The sequence below is a fragment of the Ptychodera flava genome, chromosome 15 (genome assembly GCF_041260155.1).
Source record: "Ptychodera flava strain L36383 chromosome 15, AS_Pfla_20210202, whole genome shotgun sequence".
Lineage (NCBI taxonomy): Eukaryota > Metazoa > Hemichordata > Enteropneusta > Ptychoderidae > Ptychodera > Ptychodera flava.
This window is the reverse complement of record NC_091942.1, coordinates 3,519,465-3,532,078: the sequence shown is the minus strand read 5'-3', so window position 1 is coordinate 3,532,078 and position 12,614 is coordinate 3,519,465. Positions and strand designations below refer to the sequence as shown.

At 36.0% G+C, this 12,614-nt stretch overlaps 1 protein-coding gene across 15 annotated transcripts in view; it reads right to left on the bottom strand.

The window, feature by feature from the left end:
- Positions 1 to 851: 851 nt before the first annotated feature.
- Positions 852 to 12,614, bottom strand: part of LOC139150916 (unconventional myosin-XV-like) — a 97,537-nt gene continuing 85,774 nt past the window's right edge. For 11 of the 15 annotated variants that reach the window (XM_070723388.1, XM_070723397.1, XM_070723382.1 and 8 more), the window contains 8 exons: positions 11,736 to 12,136; positions 10,969 to 11,129; positions 10,159 to 10,292; positions 8,117 to 8,300; positions 7,622 to 7,705; positions 6,862 to 6,996; positions 6,212 to 6,294; positions 852 to 4,935 (listed from right to left, as the gene is read on the bottom strand). In XM_070723388.1, coding sequence (XP_070579489.1) covers positions 4,860 to 4,935; positions 6,212 to 6,294; positions 6,862 to 6,996; positions 7,622 to 7,705; positions 8,117 to 8,300; positions 10,159 to 10,292; positions 10,969 to 11,129; positions 11,736 to 12,136 — 1,258 coding nt within the window. In that variant the 3' untranslated portion in view covers positions 852 to 4,859. The remainder of the gene's footprint in view (positions 4,936 to 6,211; positions 6,295 to 6,861; positions 6,997 to 7,621; positions 7,706 to 8,116; positions 8,301 to 10,158; positions 10,293 to 10,968; positions 11,130 to 11,735; positions 12,137 to 12,614) is intronic. The other 4 variants (XM_070723385.1, XM_070723390.1, XM_070723383.1 and 1 more) reach the window with 3 other exon arrangements.

The window sequence follows — 12,614 nt, the reverse complement described above, 5'->3', positions numbered from 1 at the left end:
ACATAAAATGTGACAAAACGGTGCTAGATTTTGTTCAATTATTACTAACATTAGAACCATTAGACGACATCAACATGTTGGGAGTCAAAATACTTTCAGGTCCCCCCTATATGCAGAGCAAAACTTTCAAGTCCCCACCCCTCGACTACCCCAAAATTTTCAAATCCCCCCTGAATTCCTCCAGCCCCCCCCCACCAATTTTCTTTTGAACGCAGCCTTATATACATACCAAATATGAGCTAAAAACTAATCAGTTCTAATCTATGTACCAGATTTGATTCTGATTTGATCAGCCGTTTTTAAGGTGTCGGGCCCACAGACAGACATCACTGCGACATTAGCCAGTGTGAGTGAACACACTAGCTAATAGCTAAAAAGGGGCGGTGGATTTTTTTGCAGAGACCATACAGAGGCTGATCCCATGGGAAAATAATAAAGCAGGGTATGTCTTAGTTACAGCTCTTAATTGATACAAAAAACAAAGACAATGGCTTCGTGAAGGCCATATCAGATCACACCTCAAAATAATCAGTGTGCATATTTATGACAAAGGTTTATGTCCTTGTACAGACTTTAGAACAAAGCAGTGAAGACACATCTAAGTTTAATGGCTAAACACATGAAACATCGAAACAAAATGGCCGCCAGACAGACATACTGGATCACATCACAAAACAAATCAATGTGCATATGTAACAGGGTTACATCTCTGTGAACAAACTTCGAAACAGGTCTGTCAAGACGTCGCCATGAAAAGCTTGTGGATGGATAAACAGAAGCATGCATACACATGATCGAAACCATAAGTCCAGTAGACAAAGTCTGCAGGGATTTAAAAGAACCACTTGAAGTTGCAGTGTCCTAAATCTTTATTTTTTTATTTTGAATAAATTTGTGAGAGTCTATCACATCAACAGAAGACACAGAACTGAAAAGTCTGTATGAAACTCATTCCAAATTGCCATCAGACAAGACAAGGTGATAAATCTGTATCAAGGCATTTGGGTCACCAAGTCTTGTTTTATCAAAACGGAAAAGTAATACTCTCTCAATGTAATATCAGCAAGTACATCATGCACTCAAACATACATCAATATAGTATTTCATGTTAACTTGCTTACATAAATACAGCAATCACATACACAATACAATGAAAGCAGAATTATACAGAAATTGAGTACCAGTACACAAATCAATTGGAAGAGGTTACAGTTCAAATTAGGGAGTCCCATTTTATATCAAAAAGATAATGTGCCAGTCATGTTCTTGTGACAGCAAAAAGTAATAATATTTCTGAAAATATTACTTTCTAATCAAATAGCATTTAACACTTTTCACCCTCATTGCTATGGGTTTGGATTCAAACACTTGATTGTGAAGAAAGGTGGTTCCAACACCAGGTGTGAAAGTGCTCTGCCTTGGGAAACAGAGTTGAAAATTTGACATTTACTTGGAGTATGATATTCTACACTATTTGTTGGGAATCCACAGTGGAACCCAAGGGATGGGTAACATAAAGGAATACATTCAATAAGAAGTTATATGATTAGAGTGTAACGAAAAAACATGACAAAGTTGAACAATAAAGAGAATAAGAGTCAATTTTGCACAAAGTTATGACTGCAGTACAAAGATCATTATCGCCTTTTGGGGCTACATTAGCCCTTTGAGCGCTGTAATATTCCCACCAAATTTTAGGGCAACATTTTACCAGTTTTTGTGAATTTTTCTGTAATTGTTTTGATAATTTTGGAACAAACAGACATCACATTTCATTGGCTACAGTTTTTTATCAAAATTTTGGCAAAATCTGACGAAATTTGCCTGGCATATATTTTGTAAAATTGACAACAATTGACTTTGGCGCTCAAAGGGTTAACAACATTCATAAACCATACTAGACCTCAACTTTCATACTTGGGAAGTACAAATCAAACACTATGTTTCTTGTGGTTTAGTCCCTTATATCACTATGGTTTGGTCTAAACCCATGGTTATCAATGGTGACTTCAGACCAGTTTCACATTACCTTTGACACTGAGAAAGTGGATCAACAACAGATAGGTGACTATATTGATCTGTGGGTATACAAACTTGGGACCAAAAATTATATTTTCTGATTTTGAATTACATGATATTTTTGACAGAAAAACGCTATCAGTCAGGAAACAGATGATGACTTTATGGCTGGAAGTTGCGCATTGGTTTCAAAGTATAACAAAATTTTTAACTCCTTGTGTACTACAGAACAGTTGGCTTGGAAAAGATACTTGCCTTACTTTAAGAAAAAAAAAACCATATCATTTGACTAACTCCTGACACAAAAATTATGTTTAATCTAGCATATATATTTTATTCATTGGCGATAAACACTTACTTGATCTACAAAATTTGCATAAAAGCACATGCTGGCCAATTTTTGCTCTCCGTCAGCATAGTGTGATTGCAGTATAATTGGATTATGCACACAACATGAAGAAAATACGAAAGGAGCCACAACACATTAGAACATCACCACAGTAAAATGAAGAATTTAAGGAGAGTCCAAACGTTTAAAATAATATTTGATTCAAAAAGTACATTACATGTATATAATCGAATCACAACTGAACGATAATTATATAAAACAAACTTTGATACAATTCTGTATATATTTCAACCCTACATCCAACATTTCATTTCGAGTTTGGAAGTCAAACTGAAAAAAAACCATTTGACTTATACAAAAATAGATAAATAAATGGAATAATTCACCATATAATCCTGATGCCATTTCAATAATCATGTGTAAATATATTAGCATGCATGATTTAATACTATACATGTTTCTAATATATACAAAAATTCCAATTTTATCAGCATTTTTACACTGCTATCAACTTTATATTTTTTTAGTGATTTTTGCTTTTTTAAAGAATATTTATATCTTATATTCAATATTACCCCAGAAAGGCACCATGGTACGTAGTATTTAATGTAGTTAACAGGCTTTTGCATAGGAATGATCATCATAACCTCGATGAAAACTCTTTAATACTTTTCTACATACGACTATGTACTGTGATAACTGAAGAATTCATGAAACATTTTACAATGAGCTGCGTCAGTGTTTAGGCCGAGTGTCAAATACATCATGTACAGTACGACATCAATGTCTAGTGACATATTTCATGCAAGGTACAATGGCAGCAAAACACAACGTCTGCCAATATTTAAGATATGTGTGTGGAGCAAAAGTTTCTAGCAAATATTTGCAGGGGTGAGTCATATCCGATTGCTACCTAGTGGTCCATTGAGCAGCATTAATGTAAGTTCAGCATTGTGAAGTCTAGTACGCTTGTCCTATAGTCTAGTTTGCCAGTCCTTCAATCTCCTGTAGTATAGTTTTCTAATCGAGCTGTCTACTTTCGTCAGTTCTGCGGTCTAAGTTCATCAGTCCTGCAATCTAGTTTGCTAGTCCTGCAGTGTAGTTTGCTAGTCCTGCAGTCTAGTTTGCCAGTCCTTCAATCTCCTGTAGTATAGTTTTCTAATCGAGCTGTCTACTTTCGTCAGTCCTGCAGTCTAAGTTCATCAGTCCTGCAATCTAGTTCGCCAGTCCTGCAGTGTAGTTTGTTAGTCCTGCAATCTAGTTCGCCAGTCCTGCAGTCTAGTTTGCTAGTCTAGCAGTGTAGTTTGCTAGTCCTGCAACCTAGTTCACCAGTCCTGCAGTGTAGTTTGCTAGTCCTGCAGTCTAGTTTGCCAGTCCTTCAATCTCCTGTAGTATAGTTTTCTAATCGAGCAGTCTACTTTCGTCAGTCCTGCGGTCTAAGTTCATCAGTCCTGCAACCTAGTTCACCAGTCCTGCAGTGTAGTTTGCTAGTCCTGCAATCTAGTTCGCCAGTCCTGCAGTCTAGTTTGCTAGTCTAGCAGTGTAGTTTGCTAGTCCTGCAATCTAGTTCGCCAGTCCTGCAGTCTAGATTGCCAGTCCTGCAGTCTAGATTGCTAGTCTAGCAGTGTAGTTTGCTAGTCCTACAGTCTAGTTTGTGAGTCAGAGAGTCTAGTTTTCTCATGCCATCCTATAGCTTGCTAATCATGCTATCTTGCTCACTAGTCATGCAGTCTAGTTTGCTAGTCCTACATTCTACATCATAGAAGCTGACAAGTATTCATTGGTTTGTCATACATACCAATGGAACAACGAATTCCCAGCTCCAAGTGAAAACATGTTGTTATCTCAGCCCTACGATCATTGCATTTACTGACCACTGATTTGGTAACACAAACATTCCAAAGCAAGTGAAAACCAGCTAGAAATCATAAATGTTCCAAGTAAGTAAATGAGAAATTTGACAAATTCACTCATGCCAAGTCCACTTTCTGCTAAGACTAATTTTGCATGTAAATGTAGTAGAAAAAGGTTCTGATCAAATTTTGTAAAAATTACACAATGGGCAAAAAATATTTGCCTATGTCACACACATGATTAGTATTGCCCACAAATAAATGTAATTGATCATGCGCAGCATTTGAAAAACTATCACAAAAATACAGATAACTCACTTCATTGAATTCAGAAAACACATGACATGAAAGGTCACTTCATCATTGAATTCCATTTTAGTTTGAACAAAAAGATCATTCTTTTCTTGAGTAACATTTACATTTGTTGACAAGCGCCAAGAAATATCATTTTTGTGTTTATTTCATTCTGGTTCACTTGTATTTCCAGCCGAGATAGCTGGTTGAAAACATGAGTCTATAAAATACAACATGTATGCTGTGATTTCATCACAATGTTATACAATTATTCTCTTCTCAGTAATACATAGGATTATCACCAGGTCGGACTCCGTTCATGCCGGCAGTGTTCTGGAACTCTGCTACCGGCGGTTGCTCATACTTCCCGGCGACTTGAGCGTGTATGTATTGTGATATGATATTGGAGATTTCCGTGCCCTGGAGTGAGACAAACAGAGAATTGGGATTGTCAGTGGAGTAGGTTTAACAGATCACAGCTGACTACACATGCATGCATGCTGTCTGCTTAATTGGTCATTATTCACCACACATCATGTGCTGTGAACACAACTCAGGATATGTGCAAATCACTCTTCTTAAATTTTAAATACTTATGGGTATAGAGTCTAAACTGTAAGAAATCTTAAGATCAAGAGAAACACTAAGAAACAGCCAATTCATCAATGAATGAGCAAGACTTTTGTACAAAGTCTCTACGTCTATTTTACAAAGTGTCCACGAGATGCCTAATAGCAGCCATCTTTTCTGATGCATGCAGTCACTGAAACAAAGACATGGCTGGAAATAAAACACTGTGTTATCAAAACATCACAATGGCACTTGCATTTTGTATTACATTCAACAATGAATTGGCATTTGTAAACAGAGAGGACCTTATCATTAGAAAAAAGTTCCTTCACTTGTAAATACCAGTATCATCATCAGTCGGCCATATTCATAACCCCATCATGCCCTCAACATCCTGGCATTTTTATAATCACTTAGCAGGCAAGTTTCATGGCTTCTGTGGCCAACAATAGTGAAATTTCTTCTTCTAAAGTGAATTATAGTTGACATTTAGAAATTTGGGATTGAAGTATGCAGAATAGTAAGTTTACTTGTTGGGTCTGATTTCAAACTGATAATGCCACATTTAGTGCAGTACCAGGATGTAAAGGTCATGCAGAGGTCATGCACTTGGCTAGCTGCAGAGATTCTCAGAACACCCTTGAACTTCATATTGGAGCATGCATCAAACCATACTGGCCTTAATCCATTACAGAGTGCTTCAATTCAATAAATTCAATGACATACGTTGGGGACAGATGGTAACAACATGCTTTGGAATCACCAAATTAAAGGGAAACCTTATCGTTTCCTAGCTAGTCCTGTGAATTAATGATGGCTTTGCTGATATCATAGGCATGATCATTGCTGTAACTTTGAATCAGACAATGTCGTGCTGTGGTGAGCACTTCTGAGGTAGCATATCACAAGATTTCAAGTTGATGTGTACAGATATAGGACCTTGTGACAGAGGGCACAAAAAGAAATGCACAATGCAAAGTCTAAATAGAGAATGTGCAAAGACACATGCAAATACATTGCTTCTATTACTTTAAAACCAGTTTATCAGAGTACATGCTGGACAAGTCTTGGTTCATGTTTCTGACGACTGTTTAATAAAAACAATTATGTAAATCAAGCGAATTACTTGATTTTGATGAGCTGTTTCATTGTATCTTGATGAATTTTGCTATACTGATTGATGATGCCAGCAACATGTAATGTCACATTCTGCAGACAGATACAGTGTGTTAATGGAAATGCAATGGAAAGTTTCAAGAAAACAGAAAAGAAAATATCAGGTTAGTTGATGGAGAAGATGATTCACTTCAAATGCTATGAGATTCAGGAGTCAAAAGGGGATACATTTCTTTAACCTGTTCACCCCCAATTGCCTGTAAACAGGTCCACATTTACCATTGATAACAATGGGTTTGGGCCAAACCATGGTGGTGAAAGGGCGAAGATCAGTATCGTCTGGTAGAATTGTTTTGTGATTTGTGATTTTTTTTATTTGTACAAAAAAGTTCTTTATCATTTTCTTTCTCTTATCTCTAGAATCTACCTGAACAATTTCATCTGTTCTGGATATTATAAGCCTTTTCTGGATTTTATAAGCCTTTTATACATGTTTGATGTCTGATTAAACGTTTTTTTTGCATTTCAAAGAATACCAAGAATAATAAGTACAAAGTTGGTACTATGGAAACCAATGGAAGGATTCACTGCTGACTAACACAGCTATACCATCATAAATCCTGAAGTACTCTACAAAAGTCAATATTAAGTCATACAGACCTGGTCTGTTTCTATCCTTGTCACTTTCTGCACCATCAAGTTGCCGTATTTCAGGTCAATAAACCACTTCCCTTGACCTGACTTGAGTCGGCGAGTTGAAACAATCTCAGTGAATGGATTAGACACAAGGATTTCCTGGAAAAGTACATTTAACAGCCAATTAGATTTCTGTTTGCACTGCAAAATCATCGTAATCATATGAACACACATTCCATGCACCCTGATACTGTTAAAAACATTTGATGTTTTCAGTATTTGTTGATGTGTTCTTCAGAATATCCAATTCAAACACTTTCATCATGAATGAACAATTTTGACAAAATTCCTCTTCAAAAGTTGTCGTTACCGGTAAAACAATAAAGTGAACATATTTGTATACAGTATCAACAAAATATTTTCCCTTAAGAGTGTTATTAATGGAGGACCTTGCATCAGATCCACAACAACAACAATATCATTTAATGAAGAACTGTTGAGCTGAGTCATAAGTTTGAATCTGAGATGAAATACTTTATATCCAATATTTGGCTAAACTTGGTAAGTTCATGATAATGCAATTAGTCGTTTTAGTTGTAGCTTTTTTTTTGTAAATCTCTTTTGATTTCACAATCTTGATCACAAATGTTACTTCAACTGAGATGCTCTGTATCGATGAAATTAAGGATGGATAACTGCAGTGTGCTTTTACCACAATCTTTGTATTGTCATCATTGACTCAATGTACATTGCGGGGTTTACCACGGCCATTCTGTGTACTTACGTGTGTGACACTGTGCAAGAAATGTACACCTTGTTTGTTGATAGCCATGATACATTCACCCTGGATACGACTGTCTGAGATGCTCTGTATCAATAAAAGACAGGATTGATAAAACCATGTTATATCACAGTATGATATTATATCATCCAGGATTCAAACTCAGGTGTCATGTCATCAAATTCAATTTACAAGTAATATAGTGAACTGGAACACTGTGTCAGTTTTCACAGATTTGATAATAAATTTTCTGAAAGCGGAAGCTTGTAGGGAACAATAGAAGGTAAGTTGAAAGCCTAATGAATGTTTTGAAACAAGATATTTGCTACTGGCACAAAAAATGTTTGTATTTTCAAATTGACCTCTACAGAAGACAATGCAGTTATGGGAATAAAGCTAATATACTGCTACAAGGGAAATAGTCTGAAGGCTACAGACAACGGACTGCTACCGTTTGCTGCTACCAGTTAAAAAACTAAACTGATCTACGCTACTTACCCTGATATGGAAGAAGTTGGATCCAAACAATGGCCATGACTGTAGAGTTGTCAGGAATTCTACTTTGCATTCATGCGGTGACTGTCTCTCCACAGTTGGCAAGTATTGGTGGATCATATTCACCCACTGCTGTGCTTTCAGTTGGTTGATCACCACCGAGGGCAGTATACCACGTAGATCTCTTCTGCGAAAATGATCCCGAAGGAAAGGTTAAATGCAGTATGTTTGGAAGGTTAGTAGTTAATGCATATCTAGTTAATAACTAGTCACTATTCTGACAAGGTTCTAACCAGTAATACTAGTGACTACCGCAAACAGCTTGTAATTTACTCAGTATGATTATTTTACTAGTTTTACTACTGTTCAACTAATAATTTGACTTTACTCTTATGGTAAGTTAAATCTATGTAAGTATTAATAATGGTAGTTAGCATTGGTGTTGAAAACAGTTAGAGGTGACTACTTCCTGAAAAACGTTCACCGTTAAAACTAGTAGTAACTGAAGTACTGAGTAGCTTGGTTATCAAATAATTGACAAATTAGCAAGGATAACTAATGATGATAATCTTTTGTGAATATTTGATTTATTATTTTGATTTGTCCTTTTTAAAATAGTTTATTAATACTGGACATCCTTTTCTTTTCTTTTTATGCTACACAGCTATGCATACATTGGTAGATCTGTGCTTCATGTGACAAATCTTCCAGTGAAGTCACAAATGAACATTGAATTGGTAGTCACAGAGCACATGCCTGAATCCAACAGTTGCTGACATACATGTAGTTAATTTAGGCAATTCAAAATAACTTGCAAGAGATTTGCCAAAAGAACTTGTTTTGACTATGATGTTAGTCATTAAGTTCAATTTGATAAGCAAAATTACAACCAACTTCATTTTTAGATCAATCACTAATAGTATTTAAAATTAACATACACATTTACAATGTACACATGCTACCAGTAAATGTGTGTTATCAAAATCTTTCATATTGCTGGAGTTAGACACAAACAGAGTTAGTTTCATCAATGCAATACCATGCATTCAAAAGACCTTCACAATAGGAATAAAACCCTCATACCGTACTCCAATCCAATGATAGATTTTACTGTGCTATGGAAGAGTTTTACAAATGTCTGAGATTCAAGAATAAAAAGAAGACTAGAATCACTCTGTAAAGTCCAACAAAGAAGAGATACATAGCTCTAGAGATTTAAGAATAGATTTTACAAAGACCAGGAAAAGAAGATGGGTTACTGCACTCATAAAGAAGATATTTACTAAATTATGGGTGTTATAGTTAATTATTTTTACTTTGCATAATAAAGTGACAAGATTATTCCACATATTTGGAAATTATTGAGTATAACATGCTGCAGGGTGTAATGGGATTTGATCTATTGAACTGTAAAGTTGATTCATAATTTGATTTCTGATTGGAGTTTTTCTGATTTTTGGAGGAAAACTTGTTGAACAAAGACATATATCACAAAAACAAACTGTGAATCAAAACTCATTATCAATACTGTTTGAAATAAAGCACGTCTCTGCAGCAAGTTCTACTTTTTAACAATTCCCAAACATTTGGAACAAGTTTATTGCTATCATGAAAAGTATGTAAGCATGCAAGTTAAGATCCATGGCCACTTTGTGTTCTCTTTTATTTGGTGGTTGAAGATAACCCAAGTGAACAACGTACTATGATCTCTTGATGTGTTCTTCAATAAATTTAATACTTTTAGATACATATTTATACATTTTTCATGCCATTAAAATTAGGTTGTGTTCTTTATAAATTTGTGAGTTGGCCAGTTCCTTTCAGCAAACATGATTTGTAAGTGAAAGTATTTACAGAATACCAAATAACATGCAGTGAAACTTTGGATCAAATTTTCTACAGAAGTTTGCCAAGGACCAACAATAAGAGGACTTGTCAAGCAGTCCTGGGGATCTCTAATCAAAGCAAGACATGCACTGCTTACATGCTTCTCAAACTAAAAGGAATTCATTCCAAAAAGCTGAGAAAAACATAAGTTGACATACGTGGTTGGCATTTGTACAATATCACTGGCTTTGCGTTGCAATGCTGCAAGTCTAGCCACTTCATTCTGCTGTTCTGTTGTGAGTACACCATTCTGCATCACCAGTAATCTACCACTCAGATAGTCTGGTAATACCTGTGTGTGCACAGAAATGAGGGAAAAAAGTAACTTAATGTTCATTTAAAAATAAAGAAAGTTGAGACTTAGGTTTCATGATCTGAATGCTAAGTAACTCAATAATACAAGCAGCTTTGTTTTCTTAAAGCTACAACTTTGGGTCAAAACATTAATTATTAACATACAGATACACAACCCATAACGCAGATATTTGCATAATGTTCACTTTCACAGGCCTGTGCTACACAAGCACCATCTCTTCACAATCACTGTTGTATGGTGTGAAATTTGAAATTCTAGGAAGTCATTCTTCCTTCACAAGAGCAGTGTGCAGTTTGGTTCTGATAGCCTTCTCTGTTATTGCTCTACTGAAAATATTTGGCTATTGTTTGATATGTTCATAATTAATATCATCCTGGACGTTTCCATAGCCCCTAATACTGGAGTGAGAATCACTCAAATGACAGGGGGGCTAGAAATGAGAATGTGAATTGTGCTGCTATGTGTAAAGGAATATAACTACATTGCACCTCTATAGAATCACTGTAACCCATTGTCAGTATAACTAGTGGACCAATGAAAAGCATACAATTATACATCCTTAAAATGATTTAATGGCAAATCTGAAAGGTACAACATGATTGTTGTCTGTATGTCTACTTCATGATGTATTTGTGATTAAACACTAACTTACCTGGTTGTATATTATTGTTACATTCAGTGGATTTTCCAATCTGAGTGGCTGATGCCATAAGACTTTCTTGAAGATCAGATAATGGTCATAGTTTTGCCTTTCAAGCTGAGTTGTCACGTCAATGATATAATCTCCAGGATTCAATGGAAGAACCAAGTTTTCTGCGGAGACAAAAGAAAATAAATTACCAAAGGTACAGACAGGGGCAAACCATGATATCAGGATTATGTGACAGCTGATGTGAAGTGGTCTTGCAACCTACTGACTGATTGATCAGTTTTTTAGTGAAATCAGTATGCACTAACAAACAGGTGTGTTTTATAGCATGAATGCCATTCTTCTTTCTAGGTCGCTGTTCTTGGTTCATTGGTGAAATTTTTGGGATATCATACTTTCAAAGACTAAGTTAGGGCATGTATTGTTATTTGGACAACAGATCCTTGGCATGAAAGAACTGAACATAACTGGAGATTTGAGGAAGGAATCATTTCAAACAAATCAGTACTGTGGCTGTTCATTCCTTTTATAAATTTCTGATTGTTTTTAATCATATCGTAAACTTGACCTTGGAGCTGATTCCTGTTTCAGTAAAAAAAATATAATTTGCTGACTGTGATATGAATAAGGAGACTTTCACAAGTAATTATATTTTAATCTGCTGGTCGATAATATGTAAATACTGACTGACAAAAAGAAGCTAACTTATATATCATAGTAAGGCAAATAAGTAACAACTGGCCCTCAACGCATCAGGAGAGGTCACTGACCTTTTTCTACAACAGCAAAGATGCCATACTCCTCAATTGCTACTTGTTTATGTACACCCATTTCGTAACACAACTCCTCTACCACATCAACTGCCACTGTACACGTCTTTGTCTTCAGCATTGTCCTGATCCCACCCGGCAGGATATACTGCTGTCGTTTCTGGTTGCGTCCGGCCAACAAAGCCTTGACCTCCAACGCACACGGGATGTTCTTACGCCCTCCGTATTTGAAAGTCTTTCTGAGATTGTAGAGACAGACGGCGGCAGTGCCATGGAACTGTCTCTGATTGTCATTGGCTGCCGTCTGCAGGTATTTCACCAGATATGGTTTCAGCAGGGGACTGCACTGGAAGTATGATGTAAATATGGCAAAGAAACGCCATCCACGAGGGCAACTATCACTGAAAAACAAGAAAAACGGAATAAAGATTAATTTATTACACTTCTCCTTTAAGAGTTGGGTTTTCTCTTATTTACATTTTCAATTCACTTTGGCACACCAGAAGGAAACTGGAACATCTGAATTATGGAAACAATGAAGTTTTCTGAGGGGACTTCCTATATCATCTGATAGGACTCGATCCCCTAGAACTGATAACTAGACTCCCCAGGAATATCTTGATATGTAAAATTGTTCGGGGCCAGTAGTCTTGTTCAGTCTTATAACTACTTTTTTTCACAATTTTTTCCTAACATTTTGATCCAAGCAATAAAGAAAGGTATTTGTAGGTTCTGTAAAAATGATTGAAAATATTCAACACCAGAAAGTTTAACTTTTTTCGTTATAAATGTAAGGATTCCCTGTGCCTTCAATGAGGAGAAAAAAATGTCTGTCACAAAAAATTTAACGATGAAAACAGAGAACTTTGATATGAAATT